A 24,112-nucleotide genomic window follows, 5' to 3' on the forward strand; every position below is an offset into this window, starting at 1 on the left:
AGGGAGGGGAGCTGGCCCTGCAGCTCTCTGCACAGAAGCAGAGCCAGGCTTTCCCCGGCACGAACTCACTTGGAAAAAATATGCATGTTCCCCTGTGCCCAGGTTTCTTTTCTCTTGCTTTTTTACAGGGAATTGTATAACAGTCCTCGAAACCACGCGCGAAACCTTGAAACCACCCAGAGGGATGGGTGGGGCGAGGAGCCTTTTGTTGCTCCCAGTTACTGATTTATTTTCACGGCACCCCCCCGCCCCTCCTTCCCTCCCAGGAGCCAGGCCCTTGGTCGCTGCTCTTTGTTCCCACGCGCCACGCCGTGGGCCAGGCGCAGCCCACGCATAACCCACACGTAATCCACACGGAACCCACGCGTAACCCACAGGTAACCCACGCACCGTCCAGACCGGGCGGGCAGCCGCTGCCTTCCGACGTGGCCGGCGGCGGGGGCCGCGGTGCCGGGGCTGGCGGCGGGGCCGCCCCGTCGGGCGGGCGGTGGCGGCGGGTCCCGCCCGCCATGGGCCGGCCCGGGCGGGGCGGGCGGGCGCGGTAAAGGCGGCGCCGCGCGGGGGCCGGGCTCAGTCTGGCCGCCTGCGGGCTGCGCGGAGCTGGCCGGCTGCCCCCGCCGCCCCCGAATTCCTTTGCCCATGGGTCAGCCGCGCCGAACCCTCGGGACTCCCCCCCGCCGCCGCCGCCGGGACGTGCGTTAGGGCGGTGAGTACCGTGCGCGTCCCTCCGCGCCAAGGGCTTTTCTCGCCGACACCCCCCGAGATCTCGGGGACCCGGGTCGGGGGGATCGGGGGCGTGGACCCCGCCGTGGCCGTGCGCCCCGGCGCTGGTAGCCGCCGTCCGTTCCCTGGCGTGCCCTCGGAGAGAGCTCCCCGGAGGCAGCGCGGGCGGGGGATGGATGGACGGACGGACGGACAGGGGCGGCGGGAGAGGGAGCAGCCCTTGTGCTGGCTGCGCACGGCTGCGGCGGGACTGCCTCCGTCCTGGCCGTGCGCGGTCCGGGTGGGATGGGTGGAGGAGGAGGTGGTGCAGTGCTGCGTCCTGGTGGGAGAGTGGCACCCGGACGCACGGGGGGGACAGTCGGCATGCCACCCTGCGAAGTGATGAGCAGGTGGGTCCCTCGGCTGGGAGCTTTGTGGCAAAGGCTTTCTCCAGGCTGTCACAACACTCAAAGGCTGGGGTCCCATGTGGCTTCTTTCCTGGAAGTGCCCATCTATTTCTGCTTGCTGGGGAAGAGTCACAGAAGGACTGTCGTCCACAAATGGGTGCCAGCCTCGATGGCTGAGCCGTGCCTGGGGTTGGGACAAGGGAGGCTGGCACGGCTGCAATCCCATGGGATGCAGCCCTGTAGGTGTGCTGGGGAGCCCTGACTGCAGGGAGGGCTTGGCCATGGAGGACAGGGTGGTACTTGGCCTGGGGATGGAGGGAAAGGGACCAGGTGAGAGAGCTGTGATGCAGAAGGGAGCTGGGGAGAGAAGACGGGACAGAGCTTCTGCCCTCACAGGGCGGGGAAGGTGAGGAGGTGAGCCAGCTCTCAGCAGGCTCTGCGTCCCTGCACGCTGAGATGTCTGCTGTGCCACTTGTGGGGCCTGGCTGCCCCCGCTGAGCAGGTGTGCTGCTCTGTCTAGAGCAGGAGCAGCTCTTAGGCTTTCCAGATGAGTACAGCTCCGACTGAGCAAACCGAGCTGAGGAAGAAGCAGCACCTTATTCAGCACCCTGCCCCAGCACTGCCTGGAGATGGAGTCCACCGAGCCTTTCCCTTATCTGAGCAATGTCCCTGTCCGTCTTGCAGCAGCCTGAGATACAGAGCCAGCAAAGCTCGAGCTGCAAGTGATTAAATGGGTAGCATTTAATCCATCTCCTCTGTCTACAGAGGCTGGGAGGTATAAACGCCAGCTGCAACCAAACCCTTGTTGACATTAGGGCTACCACCAGTACAGCTGAGCCATGAGAAACTACAAAGCATGCAAGAGCACTGGCTATTCTGGACTTGGCATAACTGACTTGCTCAGTAACTCTATCTGCACTAAAGCAGAGTCTGCTGAATAATGACTTTCAGGGCCTGTGGATGAGGAAAGTGTTTTTTAAACAAATAAATAGTAGTTACACTTCAGGCAGGGGAGCCCCCCATAGGAGGAAATTTTCTTAGAAAGATTTTGGTGAAAACAAAAAATAAACAAGATCCTAAGACTTGGCATGAAGGCACCTCAGCTAGCCCTAACTACTCAGCTGGGCTACGTAAACCCACCTGATGTATGCACAGTGGTTTGCAAGGGAAGCTGTGAACCTGCGGTGTCCTGGTGCCCTCAGCAGAGAGGGGCTGGGTACTGATGGTGGCCAGGAAAAGTGGGGCTTGGTTGCTTTCGAATGTGTCTGTGTGTCATTGTTCTTTGTCTGCTGTGCAGAGCAAAGTCAAGGGAGCTCTTCTCTGGGTAGGTGGTTTGTCCCAACCAGGAAGCTGAAAGGACGATGTCTGCTGTACAGTCTCAAGGGAAATTTATCCCTTCTGCTTGCAGACCTGTAGTGAGGATTTATTGCAGAGAGAGGTGGGCAGAAGAGCATCTCCGGAGACTTACATCAGGGAGGGGGTGTGTGTTGGTGGGGCTGTTGATCTGTGGAAGAATAAACCACAGAGATGCTCTACCCTGAGATTTTGTGACCATTTGATGCTGCTTGGAGTCAAGGGCCTGATCCAAAGTGAAACGTTTTTCTCTTGTTGTCAATCAACATAGAATGCTGAAGTGTGCAAAATGTCCAGAATACATCTGCTGCTGGTGTTCGTTTGCCCTGCAGCTCTCCGAAGGTCAACGTGTTTAATAGTAGGGGCTGGGAGGGATCGTTCCACATGCTGGTTACAAGCATCGCTTTGAGCTGTTTGGATCACTATCTGTTCCTTGCTATGTGTTTGGTAATGCCTTATCCAATAAGTACCCACATTTCTCATGAGAACCGCTACATGCTGTTAGAACGCAAAGAGTATTTCCCTCTGCTCCAGGCAGGATGGGCTGCCACACCAGTGGGCTGCCCAGGGGGCTGCACGTTGACCAGGGTGGAGGTGAAGCTGCACCTGGGGGCTTTTCTGAGCTGTCAAAAGTGAGAAGAGATCAGTGGGACTATGAAGTGGAGGTGTCTGTCTTACTAGCACTAGGTGTTTGATTTCAAGCTCTCTCCTGGCACAGGGGGAAAAAAAAAAAAAAAACACACGTGCACCAGAAAGATGTTGAGATTGTTTATGTTCTGCTTCTGGCCTGGTGCCAGGGGGAACGGCTTGATGACCTTGGCACTGTTGGGACATTATTTATAGCAAGTAGATCTTCTGGGTTTTGTATTTTTGACGTAGGAATGTGAAAACAAGTCTTAGGAGGAAAAGACCCAATGCTGGCCCCCAAATACATTGGGACTTTCTCCAGACCAGGAAAAACAACACTTAAGATGTGACCAGGTGTTCTCTGTTCACATTGCTTCCTGCCTTCTCTTGGAAAATACGGGTTTGATTCTGTCCTGGAGATCGCACGTTAGCATGAGTTCGTACCATGTTCGAAGAGTTCTCACTCAAGATGCTAAAAGATGTTCTCAAAGACAAATCCAGCTATAACCAAAGACAGTTTGATGGTTCAGATATGAAGGGAAATGATAAATGACTTTCCGGCCCTCTTGGGTTTCTTCTGTTTGTGAAGCTCTTTGTCATCTGCAAGGGTTAACGCATCTTAGTGTGCCCATCTGTGGTGCCAGTTAGCGTGGCTGCCACTGGATGACAGATGGAGAAAATGAGACTTGAAGATGCGTAGGGTCTCTGTCGGATGACCCACCATGCGGGAGCCCGCAGTAGCCCCACAGCCCTCCCTGATAAAACCCCAGCAGCACACTTTCCCTCTGGGTTTCACAACGTGGGTACACTTCTCACCCTCATCCTGTGAGGGGCGTGTGTTTCAGTTAGGTAAATCTGTTAATGCCTTTCTATCCCTCAGTATGCAAAATAGGAACTTACTGAGCACATTTGTGCATTGGTTTTGATGGAGAAATCCTTGCCTAGGCTGTACCTGATTCATCTATAGCAGACCTTGGTTGGACGCGTGTACTCTGCTTTACCCAGCTGATCTTACAGGGCAAAGCCAAGGACCCAAAGAGATGTCCAAAGCCACAAATAGTCTGTAAGAAAGCTCTAATCCAGATTTATACTGACCACTGCTGTGGTTGCAGGGCAGGAGGGAGGGGAGGTCTGTCTCCAAAGTGGGGAAGTGGTCAAAATGATTGTAGCAGAGTTTAGTGCTAATGGTGAGAGGCTTCTGCTGATGGTGGTGGTCGCAAACTGTGTGCTCGCTTTCTGAACCTGTGGGGAAAAAAATCAGAAGCCTAAGCGGAGGGACTGGTAGCTGGGTCTGCTGCTGCTGGGCTTCCTAGAAGTTTTTGTTAGGGATTTGGATTAAGATAATTCCAGTCGAAGACACCAAGAAAAGCATGGGGAGAAAGACAGTTAGATATAAATCAAACAATGATTTGGTAGTCCGGTCTCCTGGGGAATGGTATTAGCAGTGTGAGTTGATGTAGCAGGAGATGTGCACACAGGAGCATCAGATAATACTGGCCACTGGCAACCTGATTATTTGTTTGAAGGGATTCTGTGTTTTATGGGGAGATTAGCGGGTAGTCCCCTTTGCAGCTGCCTGCTGCTGCGTACAGCAGAGAAATCCCTCCTTTTCTTATTAAAATCAGGCAGCAGTTCAACTGCCGGCCCAGAGGGGCAGGGGGAAGGCAGGTGCAGGCAGAGCAGCACACAAAGGCTTGCAGCCCGCTCTTTTTTAGCCGTATCCTGCCTGGGTTGAGAAAGTAAACAGTTTGAGGCCGTGTCAGCAGCTGAAGAGACCTACAGAGAAAACCCACAAGTCTTCAGGAAACTCTGTGGGTGACTCAGCCGGTGTTTTTTTTCTGAGTACACATTCATTCAGTAACCCATGATGGCAGCAGAAGTGCTCTTTTGTAGTGGTGCCATCTTATGAGTGAAATACAAACCTCTGGTCTCCGGTTGTTTGTGGTGGTGGAAAGACTTGAGAAGCTTTTCCAGCTGACAGAGGTTATGTCAGGAATCCCACTGCTGAGCCCTAAAATCGCTCCAGCCCTTGCTGGGCACTGCAGTCTCTTTCTGGGCTCACAGCTGGGCCTGCTGTAGATGCAGATGGCTGTGACAAAGAGCAGCAGCTTTCCTGAGGTCAGCCTGTGCATGCCATGCTTCCTAACCCATCTTCCTTATGGCCAAGAAGATGTCTTTAATTCAGCCTTCCTGGCTGCTGTACACGACACACACCCATCCCGGCAGCAGCCTCGCTGGTCCCATGCACGGTGTTGCTGCAGGGCTGTGAGAGATGCAGGGGTGACGGCTTGGGCGCAGCCTGGGCGCGGACTCTCTGCCGTGCTATACGGAGCCCTGAGGAACACGTTATGGAAATGGGGGGCCGTATTGCCAGCAGTAAAGGACTTTCAGGAACCAGGCTATCTCTTAGGAAACAAGGTATCTCAAAGCTCCATAAAGTTCCTCTGAATCCTTCTGTTGGACATTTAATTTTGGCTGCCTGGCGCATCATTCAGCATAAATGCTTGGTGTATTCCCAGGAGGTAGAAATGCGAGTTGCCTCCTCGTGGAGGGGAGAGGTGAACGCAAAAACCGCAATAGTGAGTCCAGAGGAGATGGGTGGTATTGCCTTTTCACCAAAATTTTCTTTGTGGCCTAGGAGAAAAAAAGTTACTGTAGAAGCTGCTTAACAGCAGTAAAGAGCACCCAAACATTGCTTCACAGAAAGTGGAAATCTGCCAGGAGTCAAAGGCTACACGGAACAGGATTGAAGAATTTAGACCATCTGTCTGCACGTTCCCAGGTTGTTTTCATGGTAAGTGAGAATAAAATTTAGCTGCCTTTGATACCAGCATTGCTGGTGGAGTCTCTGGAAGTGCTGGCCACAGACCCAGTGTGCTTCTGAACAGTAGGCACCAGTAGTGCATCCTCCCACCTTCCTCACCCGTTGCCCTGCCCAGTGCAACCCTTTGCTCGTGGCGGTGTGTGAATGTGTTCTTGCCTTGTCTGTTGGCAAAAACCCAGCTGCTGTACATCACGAGTTCAACAAGTTCCTTCCGTGAGCCACATCAACATACACTGTTTAAATCTCTGGACAAGTAGGGTATATTGAGGGTTGATGGATGGAGGAATAATAAAGCAGTTGAGCTTATCTCCTCCAGCCAATTTGTTCCCTGCTCCACATCACCGTGCAAATCAAGTGCCTTTCGTTGGCTCTTGCAAAGAACGTGGGGAAGAAGAGACCAGCCTACAATCCCCAGAGCCACTGCTGCATGGGAATGACATTACAGATAAGGTAATGGCAAAAGTGTTGACTAAAACCTGACGCTTCTATGTCATGAGCTCTTCTAAGCAGGAAGCTGTGCTATATGCTTCCTGATAGAGATGTATATATACATACATGCACACCAGCAAAGCACTATGTGTGTGTCTACACATGCAGATTACTGGAGCTTGTTGCATTCGTGTCTGAGACTTAACACTAGAAAGAAGGGAAGGTCCTTAAACAACCCTGGATTATAGAGATGAGACATCAGGCAACTCTGTGTTTTCCACGGTTACTTGAGACCCTGATTTGTCAGCGCTGGTGCCACTAGCACTTGGCTTCCCAGGCGTCCTGTTGCCTCTTCCTCGCTGGGTACAGGAGTCAAGCAAAGGTAGGGAGCCAGTGTGTGATTTGGCAAGGAGAAGGACTACCCAGTAGTACCTTTATCCTTTCTTTCCTAAGGCTTCTCTCGCATGCACCAGGTGAGATGGGGGTAGATCCTTGACTGTGGGACCTCTCACTTTTTCTCAGATATCCCCCATCACCAAGGCTATTAATGCCACCCCTTTGTCTCCTCTCTGCTATAAGAAGAGAATTCTTGCTTTAGTCCCTTAGGCTGATGTGCGTCCTCTGTGGCTGTGACTAATAAGAACAGGTCTACTTAGGACATAGCTTCTCCATGCCCAGCAGAAGAGAAGGGAATCCCTTTCCTTGCAGGTTGTTGTTTAGCTTTTTTGTAATCCCAAAGTGTGACTCCGTGCTGTGAGATGGGCAAAAGGGATACAGTGTTTGCCTAGGACTGGGTAGTGAAAAGTTAACTGCAAGGATCAAGAATTTGTTTTGCCCAGCCATATAAAAGCAATGGAAAACCTGGTCTCACTCATCTTCTAGGCTGCTCCTGTGGTCTATGGAAAGAGGTAAGCCATTGCAGGAGATGAGGCATCCTGCCCTAAAATAGCCTCCTCTGGCATATGGCTCACCCTGCCTGTTCCCCAGGGACCCAAAAGGAGGGAAGTGAGGAGAGTATAGGTTCATGTTATATTTGACGCTTCCAAGCCCTGCTCTCTCCACCTGTGAAATGGTTTTTATCCTGCACTGGGGACAGACTGTCTCAGTGTGTGATCCTCACAGTACACGTACGCTGGCCTTTTGTGGAAGCTAGAGAACCTCTCACGCATCAGAGGCATTGTCTTTTTCAATGTTCTTTATATTATTTCCTTCTTCTGATGAAAGCTTTCTAAAGGGTACTTGTGTGCTGAATACCCATTGCTGATAATGCACATTATGAAATCCAAAAGGGAGGTTGAGATTAAATGTCACACACTTCACAGTCGGGGAATTCAAAGAGCCTTGTTGATCTGTGCATAATTTGGGGGTTGACAGCTCATGCATAAACAAACATGCGCACATCCACATCCACGTGTGCACGCACAGAGTCTTTTCCCCTGACTTAGCAGCAAGTAAAAGCAAAGTCAGGTTTGTATCAGCTCCTGGGGGTTTGTGGGTGGGTGCAGCATTTGTGGGGGAAGCCTGTGGGTTCTTCGGGGCTGTTTGACCTGAAAACCACACTGGCGAAAGCAATCCTTTCGTGGGAGTGCGGTGGGCTCTCCTCCGCCTTCCTCCCCTGCGTGGCACCACACTGAGCTGTGGCTGCTTTGGTTTTATGCATATGGGTTTAATCTGACCAGGAGGATCTTTGGAGAGTTTCTGGCGTGTGCGAAGGCGGTATTGATGTGAGGTTCACCCGAAGGTTTCCACAGTGCTTTCTCCTGCCAGCAAAGAATGAAGACAGACAGAAAAAATTGATGTCATGCTAAGCTGGTTGTTACTCAGGCCAGGAAGGGCATTTCTCCCTCTGACACGTCATGTGTAATGAACCGAGTGCCGCTCGGGAGTCCGTAGCCGTCCTTAGCAGCAGGGTATCACAAGCAGGCAGTTGGCACTGGTGGGGTACAGCCTGCGCAGTCGCCTTTGAAATGCTGTATCTGCTGAGCGTAAGCCATGTGAACTTGGGCAGTAGGTTTGCTTTTCGTATACAGCTGGGGAAACTGAGGTGTGAGAGGTTAAATAACCTGATCTTGGTTGCATGGAGGGGCAGCTGCACTGTCAAACTTATAATCTAGTATTTTGGCTTTCAGGTTTGCTGTTCTGTATGCTGGACTGTAATTCTGCTCCTGAAAACTGCTGGTTTCACTTCTCAGTGCTGCCTTGCAGGAGAGAGCAATACTTGTGGCTCCTCGCCGTTCCGGGGGATGCTGCGGTTCTGGGCGATGCTGCAGGCTGGTGCTCCACAGACATGTCCCCATGCACCACGCGCTGCCCCACCAGTGGATTGCTAGGAATTTCTTTTGAGGCAGTTTGCCACTGACTTGTGAATTAGCAGAGCCTGTGCTAGCTCTGTTAGCAGCTGTTTAGAAGTTTCCCTCTTCTAAATCTGTCCTCCTAGCTCCTGTTTGCCCAACATGGGGAATTTTGCATCTAACATTTTTAGCATTAACCTGTTGCTATAGAAACCGCTAAGGTGTCAGAGGGAGATTTTTGCCACTTGGGGATAGGCTACCAAGTAGTTGAAGTATATGTTTTGTTGGGAAACCTTCTCCATCGTGTTTTTGCTAAGCAACTCCCCAAGCCCGTCTGCATGCCTGTGCTTATTTCGAGTCTAAGGAGCCACGAGGGAGTGATAAACCTGGAGTTGTAATTGCGTGCGAATGAGCAGGGCTTAATATTGGCAAATTGTTTAGAGAGGACGTGAGAATGTGTTCCCAAGCTGCAGTGATGGGTCTGAGTGGTGTGTAGGGTGGTGGTCCAGGGCCCAGAGTTGAAAGGTGGTATTGGTCTCTAGGACAGTAAATGGTTAACCTAGAAGCAGGAGACAAGGCTCTTGCTAACATCTCCCAGCAGGGAGTCGGAGACAAACTGCTCCTGTGGGTCCTCCCTCCCCTGAGACTAAAATGTAGGTGAATGCCAAAATACTCATCCGGTCTGGCAACCTAAATTGTCTTTACTAACTAGTCTCAAGGGATCGTCACCATGCTGTGGGACCCAAAGTAAGTCCACACAAATCAAACCATATCTTTTATTTGTATATTTATAGAAAAATAATATATACTTGATTTATTAATATATGATTTATGGATAGTTATAAAATAATGTATTTAAATAATATGCTCTTACAGGGTGTGGATGTGATCACGTAATATGGAAAATGCTCTAAAACACAGAGTTGGTGACAACTCAGCTGTTGGCTGATGGTCACTTGGGCCATTCTATATCAGGCCTGATTTACAGGACTTCTGTGCTGTAGAAGCAAATTTTACTGCTTGCACAACAAGAGGCATGAGTCCTGTGAGTGCTTATGTGCCGGGACTCAGGAAATGTCCTGGCTAGACCAAAAGGCAATCTCCCTGCTTAATGCAAATTTATTCGTCTTTTTCCCTTTTTTCCCCCCCTTTGTGTGCGCCTAGACTGCACATCTGGTCATATCGTGACAGACTATGGGAGAAGAGGAACCCTTTGTTTTTTACAAAAATGGAAGAAAAAAATCTGATGGTGCTGGGGTGTCCTGCAGCATCTGTTCTCAGGCTGGGGCTGCACATCCAGGCGTGGTACCAGTCAGGAACCTGCTTTCGGGGTGCCGGAGTGGCACAACCTTATTCGTTTCATCTTTCATTTCATGACTGTAGACATCTTGGCAGTTTATAAATTGTGGTAGTTGCATTGTGCTGGGTAAGTTACTAGACTGCAGTTAAAGAAATAATGTCGCTGGAGATCTTCTTTTGGGGGAGAGTCCGTGAAGAATGGCTTTGAAATCACCACCTCAGTGATGGTATACAGAGGGATGCTGTGCTTGCGTGTGGCTGAGGGGACTGAATCTCCCAAATTGTAATTTCTTACAATTTCCTTTTGAGTTCTAGAAGGGGACAGAGCTGGAGGATGGCTGGGAATAAAGGGCATCAGCTTCCTGCAGGGTTTGTGAGTGAAAATTGTCAAGTGTCTGGGGGAACAGTGGAAAGAAAGTCTAGGGAGATTTGAGGTTGTTGGGGGGAAAAGTGCCAAGAAGCCTCATTTTACTGTGATGATCCACTATTCGGCGGTGTTGTGGGTATGCAGTGTGTGCCTGGGCTTCTCCCTGGTTACTTTCCATAGAGTTTCTCTAAGCCTGTGTTATTCCTTAGGTGTGAGACATGGAAGATGAAATACACAGTTGCATCAGATTTTTTGTAAAACTGAGTCTTACTACTTTGGTTAAGGGCTCTCCTGGCTTTTTGAAGTTGCTCTTTTCCAGTAGCAAGGGTTGATTTACTTGGTTTTTTTGGTGGTGTTTTTTTCTTTTTGTGTGTGTATGTGTGCATATGGGGTTTATTTTTCCTTCTAATGTTTCCCTGTAGAAATCATCTGCAGGACAGATGGCCCACTAAGCTTCTGGGACTGTCTCCCACAAACACCTGTCTAAGGCAGCTTGGCAATCAAAGAGGAATTCTCCTCTTTTAATACCCTTAAAGAAAAACAGCACCCAATGCCAATACATCTTATTTCCTTCTCTGTCCATCCCCGCAGCTCCCTGCGAAACTTAACTGCTCGGTGGTGGCTGCCCGGGGTGAAGGCGAGGGGCTGGGTGCTGGCTGTGGGCTGAGGCTGGGCCGCGGCTGCCCGAGCCATCAGGGAGAGCGGGGGCAGCTTTGGGATGATGGATTGCTGCAGTCGGCCGGGCTGAGAGCCTCGGTGGCAGGGAGGAGGATGATGGAGGGGATGGACTCGTATGTAAATAATACAGATGGGAGTCGCTGAACTTACGTCTTTTGTATTTGCAGCCATAACACGCCTCAGCAGCAAGGGATGGGCTGCTTGAGAAAGCAGGGTAGCATGGCCAAGCTTGTACTTGAGGGTTTGGGGGTGTGTGGTGTGTGTGCGTGTGTGTGATGGATGAAACATGAAGTCTGTTCGTCCCCTGTATCAGGAGCCCACTGAGCCATGTGCAGCGGGGCTGCGGTGGGGCCAGGTGTCCGACCGGGCACCTGTGGGGTATCGTGTGTGCCGGTCGCTGTAGCCGTGCAGGGTGCTCAGCATGTCGAAGGCTGCCCTGCCAGCTGCTGCAGGGAGCAAACAAGCATTTCTCCCCCGAGGCGAAGCCCTGGTGCTCTTGCTGGGGGCGGAGGGGTTGGTGCGTTGCTGCAGGTGGCAGTTAGCAGGCGGGCAGGAGTGTGGTCGCTATGTTTAATTATAGCTCCCCTTTGAGAAACTACTAGAGCAACAGGGCTTTTTTATCTTGTTGTGGGGAAATTGAGCACTTTTTGCAGCTTTTGATTGCTATATAACACGTCCTGTGACACAGAAAGAAACTTTCCTGTGCTCCCTATGAAAGGAAATGTGAAACCTATGGGCAATAAAATCCTTGAGCTGGACCATACCTCCCAGATGGTATGGCTAGGCCCTCGATCATGGTGCTTCTTGGGGCAGGATGTTTTTATGGCCACAGGGAGCTTGCGGGCAGGAACCGCAGCGGCTGGGGGTAGCAGGAGAGCTGGGGCTGCGGGAGAAGAGCTGTCTGGAGGAGGATGCAGGGGCTGAGCCTGCCCAGGGGATGCAGCCTTAAGGTAGGCGGAGGGGAGGGTTCAGGATGTGTGGGAAGGGCTTAGCAGGCTTTGGATGTCCTTTTCTGTCTGCAGTGGTAACAGAGTAAGTAACACAAATTAACTCTTCCCTCCCTTGTAGGTTGCCCCTACTGAGTGGTGATGCTGGCTGCATCTGTTGCGTTCGTGGTTGCTGGAGCCGCAATTAGGCACAGGGTGTCACCGCCTTGCACGTGGTGGCTCCAGGGCCAGCTCTGCGCTGCTCGCAAACAGCATCGGAGGGCATCCAGACGTGTCTGGCCATGGGGCATGTCTAACCTGCAGGTGGGCTTTGGACGTCCCTGAGGCAACTCTTCGTGCATCTTGGGTAGTTTGGGTTTTGAGGTTTCCTCTGGCTTGTCTGTAGGAGGTGATCTAGAGGCACCTAGTAAAGATGCCTTTTGACCTAGGGATTTTGCTTTGGGTTTTCATTGTGTGTAGGGGCAGGACATCTACTGTCTAGGTTGATAGGTTCTTCTCTAAGGAGGACACAGTGTCCCTGTGCCTGTTGGAGTTGCTTAAGGGAGCAGCAGGGCTGTGGCAGAATAGAGAATAACCTCTGCTAAGAGATGTTTCCTACTGGTTTTGCAAAGAGCCTTCTGTACTGAAAGGGCTGGTGTTTATGTGGGAAGGGAGTCCCATGTATGTAGCACGTTACAGGTGAGAAATCTGAAGTATCCCCCATTGCTGAGGTGTACAGACTGTGCCAGACTGAGGCGGGAGCAGCAGCCTCATTATGCTGCCGTGGTGGCTGAGTGCTAATTGTTTTTACTGCCTGAGCATCAGGTTATTTTTGGCTTGATCAAGTTTCATTCCCTGCAGGTCTCTGAGGCTTCCTAGCCTGCAGAAACAGCTTTGGGAGAGTTTCTTTTCTTTAGGGTGGAGAACTTACACCCCTCATCCAGGGCATGAGTCACAGTATGTTCATCCCAGCAAAAAAATGCAAATTATTCTGATGTTGTTTTAAGATGTGTTGCTGGCCCAGAGTGTGCAAAGCTGTGTGCTGCAGCTGGCATGGAAGAAGTCCACTGGGAGATGGGGATGGAGATGGACTGCTGCAGCTGGCTGGTGGCAGAGAGGTCATCTCTCTAGATGACATAATCATCTAGATCTCTGTTCTGGATAGAAATCTAGGCAGGAAGCTGGTTCAGTCACCATGGGTTTGGGATGTGCCGTTGCAGAAATACAGCTTGAATCATAGAATAGAATCATAGGATAGTTTGGGTTGGAAGGGACCTTTAAAGGTTGTCTAGTCCAACCCCTCTGCAATGAGCAGGGACATCTTCAACTGGACCAGGTTGCTCAGACTCCCATCCAACCTGAGCTTGAATGTTTCCAGGGATGGGGCATCTACCACCTCTCTGGGCAACCTGTTCCAGTGTTTCACCACCCTCATCGTAAAACATTTCTTCCTTAGATCTAGTCTAAATCTACCCTCTTTTAGCTTAAAACCGTTACCCCTTGTCCTATTGCTACAGGCCCTGCTAATAAGTTTGTTCCCATCTTTCTTACAACGCCCCTTTAAGTACCGAAAGGCCACAATAAAGTCTCCCTGGAGCCTTCTCTTCTCGAGGCTGAACAACCTCAACTCTCTCAGCCTGTCCTCATAGGAGAGGGGCTCCAGCCCTCCGATCAGCTTTGTGGCCCTCCTCTGGACTCGCTCCAACAGCTCCATGTCTCTCCTGTACTGGGGCCCCCAGAGCTGGACGCAGTACTCCAGGTGGGGTCTCACAAGAGCAGAGTAGAGGGGCAGGATCACCTCCCTCGACCTGCTGGTCACACCTCTTTTGATGCAGCCCAGGACATGGTTGGCTTTCTGGGCTGCAAGCGCACATTGCTGGAATATAGCTGTACTTTGGTACTTACCTGGGACATAGAGAGTTCTGGCTCGAGGTCTGCTCCACCATGGGCTTCCTGGGGAAATGTTTATTAGGCCGTTTGGATAGGATGCACAAAGATGCTTTGTGGCTCTCAGGTGTATTGTTGGGTTAGACACAGGGGATTTGCCTCATCCCTTGGGATTTCAGAGTCCTGAAGTGTCTGAGGTTGTTTACCAAGAGATTTTATGCATGTAGAAGTAAGCAGACTAAGCTTTAATATGTGGAGGAGAAAAGGAGTCTTAGATCCCACTTGATTAGGCAACAGCCTAACGTTTGCAAGAGCCAAGGTACTTACCACATCTGTGGATCCTGTCCTTAATCTACTGGTGTTTCCAAAGAAGGGATATCATCTGTTCTGAAAGTGCAGGGCTGTAGTAAGGTGAGATTGTGGGACACTGAGATACTTTGTTAATAAGCCTCGTGGACAAGAGGAAGGAAGAGACAGCTGTCTGGTTGAAAATCCTACGCAGAAAGTTTCATCTTTCCCTTTCTGGCTGGTCTTGCTCTTGTATGACTGTTCTGACCTGTACATCCACTGCCTCTCTTCTTTGCCCTGCCCATGTGTATGAGCCCAGGCTTTCTCGCCATCTCTGTGGCTGAGGAAGTATGGGGTCCAGAGCAGCTGCTTGTCCTCACCAGCAAAGAGACAAGACCACCTGTGTTGGGTTTGCGTGGCAAGGTTTTGGTAGCAGGGGGGCTACAGGGGTGGCTTCTGTGAGAAGCTGCTAGAAGCTTCCCCTGTGTCTGATAGAGCCAATGCCAGCCGGCTACAAGGCAGACCCGCCGCTGGCCAAGGCCAAGCCAATCAGCACCTCTGTGATAACATATTTAAGAAGGGAAAAAAACAGTTAGGGAGAGCTTTTGCAGCCAGAGAGAGGAGTGAGAAGATGTAAGAAACTCTGCAGACACCAAGGTCGGTGCAGAAGGAGGGGCAGGAGGTGCTCCAGGCGCCGGAGCAGAGATTCCCCTGCAGCCCATGGTGAAGACCATGGTGAAGCAGGCTGTCCCCCTGCAGCCCATGGAGGGAGGATGAGGGGGTGTAGAGATTCCACCTGCAGCCCATGGAGGACCCCACGCCAGAGCAGGTGGAGACACCTGAAGGAGGCTGTGACCCCGTGGGAAGCCCACGCTGGAGCAAGCTCCTGGCAGGACCTGTGGATCCATGGAGAGAGGAGCCCACGCCAGAGCAGGTTTGCTGACAGGACTTGTGACCCCGTGGGGGACCCACGCTGGAGCAGTTTGCTCCTGAAGGTCTGCACCCCATGGGAGAGACCATGCTGGAGCAGTTTATGAAGGACTGTAGCCCATGAGAAGGACTCACGTTGGAGCAGTTCATGAAGGACTGTCTCCCGTGAGAGGGACCCCACGCTGGAGCAGGGGAACGATGAGTGGAGTCCTCCCCCTGAGGATGAAGAAGCGGCAGAAACACCGTGTGATGAACTGACCGTAACCCCCATTCCCCGTCCCCCTGTGCCGCTGAGGGGGGTGGAGGTTGAAGCCAGGAGTGAAGTTGAGCCTGGGAAGATGGGAGGGGTGGGGGGAGGTGTTTTAAGATTTGGTTTTATTTCTCATTCCTCTACTCTGTTTTGCTTAGTAATAAATTAGATGAATTCCCTCTCTAAGTTCAGTCTGTTTTGCTCGTGAGGATAATTAGTGAGTGATCTCTCCCTGTCCTTATCTCAACCCACAAGCTTTTCGTTGTACTTTTTTGCCCCTGTCTAATGAAGGAGGGGATTGATAGAGCAGCTCTGGTGGGCACCTGGCCCCCAGCCAGGGTCAACCCACCACACCACCAGATCCTGAAGAAACAGTGGAAGAGCCAGACAAATGCGTTATGGCTGCCAGGACCTTGCAAGAGAAATGCTGTGGGCATCAGCCTGGCTGTGAGAGGGCTGGGCACCCTTCTCATGCGCGGACCCCCTTGTGCTGCTGCAGGGCTGGAGACCTCCCCTCCCAGGGGAACTCCAGTACTGTAAAGGGGTAGTGCTGCTTCATAATTACTAGCGGTTCTCAACCTGTGGTCCATAAAGATGCTTAGGCTTCGCATATGCCCTGTTAGAAAGGACATGCGTCCACTGCACCTTCTTGGTTAACTCTTTGGCATAACAGATCAAAGTGAACTCAAGATGTTGAGTTATCTCAGGCACATTGGCTTGGGAAATCTAAAACTAGAGTCTGACAGGATAGCAAGACTCTCCTCCCTGGCCTAAGCATGATAGAGCTGAACAAACTTGTGGCCAGCTTAACTGTATAGACCTTTCACTCATTACCCTGGCTTGACTCTGGTTCATTTTTTCTTCCTCTGCTTGCAGACTGGAAGTGCCCTCAAACCCTTGGAGTGAGAGGTACTGCAGTGCCACCTCTTTAATTTGAGCAGCAGTGCTTTTTCGGGTAAAAGGCTGCGCCGTGGATGGCAGTGCCACCAAAACAACATCTAGCTAAGCAACAGGCAGCAGCCCCGTCCCCAGGGATCCCTGGGGAGCTGTGTCCTTGCAGGCGGGCAGGATAGCACCCATCAGCCGCTCAGCAGCGGCTTGCTGAAGCTGTAGGCAGTCAACTTCAGGTGCCCATGGGAACGGGGTCTGGTTCCCCCCTCGCAGCCCCGTGCGCCTCCCTCGATGGGTGCACGGCTCTGGCTGCTGCAGCATCATCGCGTGTGTGATTGAGTCTCCCCTCTCCCATGCTGCAGAGCTCCTCTTCTCTCCAGACGGTGGGAGGGAAGCAGAGATGCTCAGGGAAGAGCTGTGGAGGTGGGGAGAGATTGAGCTATCATCAGCGTGGCATCAGTAAGGTTTCTTTGCACCATGAAGCAGTAGCTATCAAAATTGAGTGCGGTATGCTGAACAGCTGAGCAAGGGAACAGATACTGAAAGGAGCCTGCAAAGAAAAAGGATTGTGGAGGAAAAAAACCCTCTTTCAACTGCACATTGGCACTGCCCATCACTGAGAGCTGTGTCGGGGAGTAGGAATTGCCTGTTTATGGTGATTGATCTGCGCAGCCCCTGGGATGCTCAGAAAACGGATTAAGGAGAAAAGAATCGCGGGAGAAGAAGGAGATGGAGGTTCCTCTTTGAAAACACACGGGCTAATAGAAAACATCCTCTAAATTTTCAGTGTGTCAGGATACATTAATGTAAGTAAGTGCAATGTTTTCAAATACTTGGCATCTTCTATCTGAATGTCATTGAATTAGCACTAATGCATTCGTTAGTTCATTATTCATTAATATTCAGTATTCGTTAGACTGGCTCTTTCTCTGGAAGATGGGGATAATGAGATGTGGGACTGGCTGTGGGGCCATGCCATAGCTGTGCTTAGTGTGGTGGAGTGTGGTTTTATGTACCAGAATGGCCTTCAGTGATTGTTTTATTGGCACTTGTATCTGGTCTATGTTGTCCCAGCTCTTGGCCAGTGGTTTACCACAAATTAGTGAAAATTCTTGATGGGAGAGCAGTGCTAATGGTGATGTGGATAAATTTCCACCAATTCCTGCCCTGAAAGCAACTGGCGAGGCAACTGAGGAAGGAAAATTTTGATCTTTCGGCCTGTGGTCAGAGTTGCAAAAGTGCCTCTGTAATCACAGAGCTGTTCATCACTGTCTTCATTGGTGAGTCATGGAGTCCCCACTCCAACCCCCATCACCTTCCTTTGCTTCTTGCCCTCAGGAGAGATTCTCTAGATAGGAAGATGTTGGGGGATTTTTTCCTTCTTTTTTCTTTTTTTCTTTTTTTCCCCCATCCCATCTTCCCTTCCGCTGCCATTTCTGACCATGAAGAGGACAGAGCAGGAGGTGTAGGCAGCAGGCTTTCCCTGGAAAGAAACCAAGGGGGACATAGAGGTGCCAGGCTGGTGTGGCCAGCATGCTCAGCACCCCAAATCCTATCAAAACCAGCAAGCCTCAGGGCTCGCATCCCTGGGGAGGGCTTTGGTGACCCAAGGCCAGTAGGATGCTGCTGCTCAGGCCCTCTGCCAGATGTTTCCCTCAGCTAGACAGTCTTTGTGGAAGGACTTTGCTTTGCTCCCCACCAAAGCATGCAGGGGAGGGAGAGTGGCCGAATAGGTACCCAGTGCCTTTACAGGGGTGTGAGGGTCTTCCTGACAGCGTGGCATACCTCGGGCACCGTGCATCAGCCCTTTGCTTGGGGCTGTCCTCCCCATGTCCCAGGAGCTGTGCTGGGCCAGGTGAGGGGTGTGGGGTGGCCTCAGAGTGGTCCTGAGGCTCAGCATGAGAGAAGGGCGTTCAGCAGAGGGGTGCTGCTGCAGGATTGGGCCGGGTAGCTTTGATCAGAAATTGCCAGGCTCGAAATACCACAGCAGCAAATCTTATCTGGTTTCAGCAGCAGTGCAGTTCTGGTCGGAAACCACTCGGCATCTAACCTTGTGAGTCTAGATCTGCCAGGAGCAGAACGGACTGCAGAAACTGTAGTAAAAGAAATTAAAAAGAGGTCAAGCTTTTCTTTTTGACACATCACTCTGGCTTTGGGGTGGATTTTGTGTGCAGATTACCTACATTTGACTACCCACAAATTATTGTGACAATTTGGGTCAGCAAACTTCAGATAAATCTTCCAAACTTTTCTACTAGCAGCTACCTTTTGAGCTTCTTGCTTTGTGCTCGAGCGTAGGCATGAGTATACAGCTTCTACCTTCCTCCTGAGCGGCTGTTTTCCCCTTCTGAAATATTTCTAGAACCTGGCTGCTGCATCTGGCTCTGTGCTGCCTTTCCAGGAACCTGGGCTTCGTTATTCAGAGGAATAAGAGCAAAAAAACCACAACCAAACAAAACCCCTTACAAGCCAAAAGAAGCACCTGCAAAGCTGTGAGCAGCTGAACTGGCTAGCTGGAAAGCATTTTGCCTGTGGCCTGCTGCAAGGGACTTAATAAACCCTTGATCACAGGATTCAGTCTTTGCACTGTCCCAGTGAGACCTCTTGGCTTTGCCTTGCAGAAAAAGTTACGTCAGGTACCTGCAGACATGACTGCCTGCTCTGGTCTGGACAAACGCAGGGAAGGGTTTTCCTGCTAGAGGGAAATCCCTCGCAAAGCAGCGGGACAACACTTGCATACAAGATGCCAAAATGACCGGCATCTCCTTTCATTACTCCCCGAAGACTCGTGAACTCTTCAGACACAAGCATAAATCCTCTCCTCCTGCGGCAGCCATGGGACGGCTCGGCAGGGGCGCGGGATGGCCGGTGCTCGAGCCCTGCGCTTGCTTGGGCTGGATTAGCTGTGCCTGGTGCCTGTGGGGATTCGGCTGCGGGTCTCTGGGAGGGTGAAGTGGCAAACGGAAAAACATGTTTGTGTTCAGCTGAGTCAAGATAAAATGAAGACAAATTGGAAGAAAAGACTTTCTGAACTGAGGGTTTCCAGGCTTTCAGGATTGCAGGATGATATAGAGTGATTTCATGGGACTCTTGACACCTCTACCTTTATATCACCATGCCAAAGCAGAAGTTATCTCTTCCACCGTGGCTTCTGTCAATTATCTTTGTCTTGTTCTTATCCCAGATAGTATTTGTAGTTTCTAGTTGCCCCAGTCTTCTGTTTCCCAGAAAGCAGCGTATCCTCGAGGAAAGCCTTGCCTCTGCCTTCTTGTTGTTCAGGGGCCGGTGTGTTCTGGCACAACCCGAGAGCTGCAGCATCTGGGGGGACACACCAAATAAATACCAGAGACTTGCATGGTACTCAGCCTGAAGTGGCAGCTGAAGGCTGTGATGTATGGCATGGGAAAAGACAAAAGGCAAAGCATCACCTAATGACTTTAGTTTCCCTAGTCCGGGAACCATTTAATTCCCCTAATCTGGGAGACAGCAAAGAGGTACCAGGCATTGCCTCATGCTGGGATAGACCAGACTACGGTTTGTAGGTCAAAAGCACTTATAGCTAAATGTCCACGCTAAAGCCACACTGCTCTGATTTTCCTTTCCCCCTCAACAGATCCCAGTGACGGCAGGATCACCCTGAGATGAGCCGCCCGTAGCCGGGGCCGGCCCCGCTGCCAGGGCTCCCTGCCCCGGGATGATGAGGAGCTGTCTGCTGGCCTAACAGGAAGATTTTTAGCGGTGGTTGTTTTTTGGGTTTTTTTGTTGGTTCCCCCCCCCAAACCTCGTGAAATTTCATGTGACAGCGGAGCAGCTTCCTGCGCCACCTCGCAGCCGAGGGCTGGGTGGCAGAGGGCCACCATGGCGGCGAAGCAGCCCCCGCCGCTGATGAAGAAGCACAGCCAGACCGACCTGGTGAGCAGGCTGAAGACACGCAAGATCCTGGGGGTCGGCGGGGAGGACGATGATGGCGAGGTCCATCGCTCAAAGGTGAGGGCGGGGGAGAGGGAAGCGCGTATGCGGTAATGGTAGAAAAGAGACCTTCTGCCTGGTCTGGGGATTTTTTAGCATCTAACTTCTACAGCCTCTTTGGCAAAAAAAGGGTTTCCAGCTCCGTGGGGCTCCTATGAAGTGAGAGGTGAAGGCTGTGGTGGCACAGGCAACTCTGCCTTTGAGCAGTGATGGGCGATGCAGCCTTCTGGGTGCATGGGAGCTGCCCGAAACAGCTTTTCTTGGTAACGAGGCAAGCTCTGCCCTCAAGCTGCTTTAAACCGTTCCTGAAATTGTATTGCCGAGGCACCATGAGCTAGCTCGGAGCTGGTGCCAGAGGACCGTGGCACCACCAGTGCCCACCAGCCAGTGGCCTGGACACTGGAGCAGCGATTTAAGGAGCGGTGCTGCAGTGCCTCTCGGAAACGATCTGAACTGCACGTGAACAACCTGTTTTGGTGAAATACCAGAGCTGGAGGACAAGGGTGAGCCCTGCAGGAGCCCTGTCCTGGATGCTCTCTGGAGAACTTGCTGGCAGGGCATTGCCTGGCTCCTGCCCGCACATGGGGAGCAGTGCAGAGCTGTCCAAGAGCTTTCTGCAACCAAAAGGTCCCATAGTACCTTTCCCTGTTGCTGGTCTGTGTAGCCTCCCCATCCACGTGGTTTGGGTAAGTCACAGCCAGGCATCGTTCTGGGCAGTGCAAACACAAGAGTGGGACAGACGCTGTGACACCCTGAGGGCTCTGCTGGAGCCTGCGCTCCATTGGGGTGACACACAGAGCAGCAGAGCCCTCAGGGTGACATGCAGGCGGAGTGTGGGAGGAGACAGTTCCCTACTTACTGGGAAAGGAAACAAGAGTTGATGTTGACCCTGCCCCGGCCCCACGCTGCACGTGGGTGATAAGGGAGCAGTAGAGGCTACAGCTCCTGAGGGAAATCAAGGCAGCCTTCGGCAGGTGTTGGGATCAAGGGGTCACAAATTAATCTCTTGTCCTTGTCCTCCTTCCAGCCCTCTTAGAGGAAAAACTCCCACATGGGATTAGGTGTGCATTTTTGGGCTGGTGAATACTGCCTAAAGGCTGGGGAAGGGTCTGCTCAGTCACTTTATGTCTTTCATTTCAATTTCAGATTAGCCAAGTACTGGGAAATGAAATCAAGTTTGCTGTCCGGGAACCGCTGGGGCTCAGGTAAGATATTGGGCCACCTTGGAGCTGGGTGGTCTGAGGGCCCTTGGCGACAGCATCCCTGATAGCTCTGGCTGCTGACACCAGTGCTGCTGCTGTGCCAGCATCACTGCTCCCTGCAGGGGCTTCTCAGGGGGCCGTGGCACCACACCAGCTCTGCTTTCTTCCCCCATAAATCAGCCTGAGGCCCTCAAGCTCTTGTCCCAGCAGGTGCTGGGAACCACAGGGCCTGCAATGGGGCTGGAGAAGCTCCTGGTCTCATGTGTGACAGGATGGTGCGTCCTGTGGGGACCCCCACACACACCATGCTCTCATGCTCTTGGCAGGGCCACTTCCCTCCTTTGCTTGGGTGAGGAGGATTTCATCTCTCTCTCACCAGCAAGGCTGGTCTGCTTGCTGAGGCTGGAGCTAGCAGGGTGTGGGGAGCTGAGTCCTCCCACAGGAGGCTTCTGTCTGCCTCGGTTGTGCGAGATGGGGGGATGATGACCAAGCAGGCAGCCAGGAATGCTTTGCGAAGTATGAGTGATAGGATCACCCCCATGCTCACGCTGAGTCCTGTCTTTCCTCCCACGCAGGGTCTGGCAGCTGGTTTCTGCCGTCATGTTTTCTGGGGTCGCCATCATGGTAAGTGAGGGACGTGGTCCTGGGCACTGCCAGCTCCCAGCTGCCAAAGGGGTGCCCCAGCGTGGCTCCTCGGCCCCCGGCACTTATCCCCCTCCTCTGCCTCCAGCAGCTGCCGCCACTTTCTCTTGCGAGGCCCTTGCCCTCACCATGTCTCAGTAATGGGCTTTGCTGGCAGTGTCCTTGGCGGTTTGTTCCCATCACCGGAGTCTGTTTTCATTAGCAGGGTCATAAACCACACACGGCATAGAAACTGGCCGTGAAGCCAGTAGCTGACACGCTGATATTTCTTGCGCCTCCTTAATTTCCAATTTCCTGGCCAGCAGCTCTGATCCCATAAAAGCTTGATGTTGGAGCACTGCTGCCCAAGAAGGCACGTTTTTATGGCTCTGGCTGGTGCAGGCTGCTGAGTCTCTCCCTTGCCTCTGCCAGGCCCTTGCTTTCCCTGACCAGCTCTACGACACCGTCTTTGATGAGGAATCCGCGAGCAGCAAGACTCCCATCCGGCTCTATGGAGGAGCCCTCCTCAGTGAGTGCCATGCCACGGGGCCTGGGGCACGTCGCTGCCCCACAGATTAAGGGGACGAGAGGCCAAAATGGCAGGAGGGGTCAAAGTCTGTGCCCAGCAGGACAACACTTAGCAAAGAAATGGTTTGTTTAGAGGTATTTTAAGAAGCTCAGCTACTGCTGCTTTTTCCTACTAGGGGCTCAGGCTCACTGCAGGCAGGGTAAGAAGGGCTGTGCACACTCTAAATACCTGGGGGAGTACCCCCAAGTGCCCCAGCAAAGGAGGATTGCAGATGGGCCAGGAGATGGGGTGCTGGGCTGCAGATGGGGCCAGACCCTTCTTGTGGGAGTGGGGGGTGAGAAGGGGCAGGCGGCAGCATCCCAGGAGGGCCCCCATGCGAGGGGCCCCAGAGGTGGGCGGCAAAGCACAGGAAGGTGAGGGGAGCCTCGAAGAACAGTCTGGAGAAGAAAACGAGGGGAGGAATTACAGACACGGGGTTTGCGTCGCTCTGCACCCCACGCTGTGGCCGCTGGTGCTCCCAGGCTGAGGGGACTGCACCTTCTGGGTGCCCAGCCAGGTTCCTCTTCGGGGCTGGCACGCTGCAAAGGGTGGCGCCCAGCACCAAAGGGCAGGCAGGTGCTTGCAAGCCGTGGGGTGCTTTTTTGGCGGGGGCGGGGGTGGGGGGTGGCGGCTGGGGCTGCGGACGGGCGGTGCGGTGGGGAGCGCTGCGCTGCGGGGGCGGCCCGTTCCTTCCCGCGGCCTGCAGCAGCACCGCGCGGGGCCGGCTGGAACTGCAGCGGCCGGGCAGAGCGCCGCCGCCCCCCGGCCCCCCGCGGGAGGCCGAAGTGGTTCATCTGGGCATAGGGCGGGTGGGCTGCCCCTTCCCGGTGATCCCCGCCGGCCTTCGGGCAGCCGCACTCTGCTGTCCCTCCGCAGGTATCTTGCTCATCATGTGGAATGCCCTTTACACGGCCGAAAAAGTCATTATCCGCTGGACCCTGCTGACGGAGGCGTGCTACTTTGCCGTGCAGTTCCTGGGTGAGTAGCTGCAGCCACCCAGTAGGCGGGAGGACCCAAAGGAGGGGGGGTGCACGGTGCTGCGTTCTCCCCCCCCCCCCGTGGGGGAGGAAAGAGAAGTGGAGGTGGGCCGGACAGCCGGCGTGAGTGGTGGGACCCCGTGCAAAATTGGAGTGGTGCCTTTGGGTCTGATGGAGTAAACTCCAGGCTGAAGGAGTTGTGGGGTGGGGCCCTGGGAGTCACAGTGGACTCAGCTGATGGAAGATGGTGTCTCTGCTGCCTGTCTGGCACAGCCACAGCGGCACCTCATCACTCGCTCTGCAGGACTGGCAAAGATGACCTGGGCCCAGGAGCATCGTCCCTGCCAGCTGCTCTCCCTTTTCCTTCCCCATGGAATAGCCTCTGCCTTGGGCTGCACACCGAAGGGTGCTCAGGTGCAGAGGAGACACCTTCCTCTGATGATTCACTTATTTTTCTCCTGGCCTTCACAGCCAGCTCAGGTCATCTGCTGGAGTGGGCTGCCTAGATGCTGGGGCTAACAAGAGAACACTGTAGCAACCTACACTAAAAAGGCGGGTGCTCAGTCTTACCAAAACAGAGAATAGCAGTTCAGCTTGTTTCTAGGGAGCTTGTCTATATTTAACAA

The 24,112-nt window shown here is 52.7% G+C and overlaps 1 protein-coding gene across 4 annotated transcripts in view; it reads left to right on the forward strand.

The window, feature by feature from the left end:
- The first annotated feature begins 264 nt into the window (after window positions 1-264).
- The window catches only part of TP53I11 (tumor protein p53 inducible protein 11), a 28,129-nt gene continuing 4,281 nt past the window's right edge, over window positions 265-24,112 (forward strand). Inside the window, exons 1-7 of one of the 4 annotated variants that reach the window (XM_075754681.1) lie at window positions 510-706; window positions 5,793-5,883; window positions 19,779-20,136; window positions 21,265-21,323; window positions 21,896-21,944; window positions 22,374-22,470; window positions 23,386-23,487. In XM_075754681.1, the coding sequence (XP_075610796.1) occupies window positions 20,008-20,136; window positions 21,265-21,323; window positions 21,896-21,944; window positions 22,374-22,470; window positions 23,386-23,487 (436 nt within the window). In that variant the 5' untranslated portion in view covers window positions 510-706; window positions 5,793-5,883; window positions 19,779-20,007. Of the gene's footprint in view, window positions 378-509; window positions 707-5,792; window positions 5,884-16,612; window positions 16,956-19,778; window positions 20,137-21,264; window positions 21,324-21,895; window positions 21,945-22,373; window positions 22,471-23,385; window positions 23,488-24,112 lie in introns of those variants that run through there. The other 3 variants (XM_075754683.1, XM_075754679.1, XM_075754682.1) reach the window with 3 other exon arrangements.

This window comes from Balearica regulorum, chromosome 5 (genome assembly GCF_011004875.1).
Source record: "Balearica regulorum gibbericeps isolate bBalReg1 chromosome 5, bBalReg1.pri, whole genome shotgun sequence".
Lineage (NCBI taxonomy): Eukaryota > Metazoa > Chordata > Aves > Gruiformes > Gruidae > Balearica > Balearica regulorum.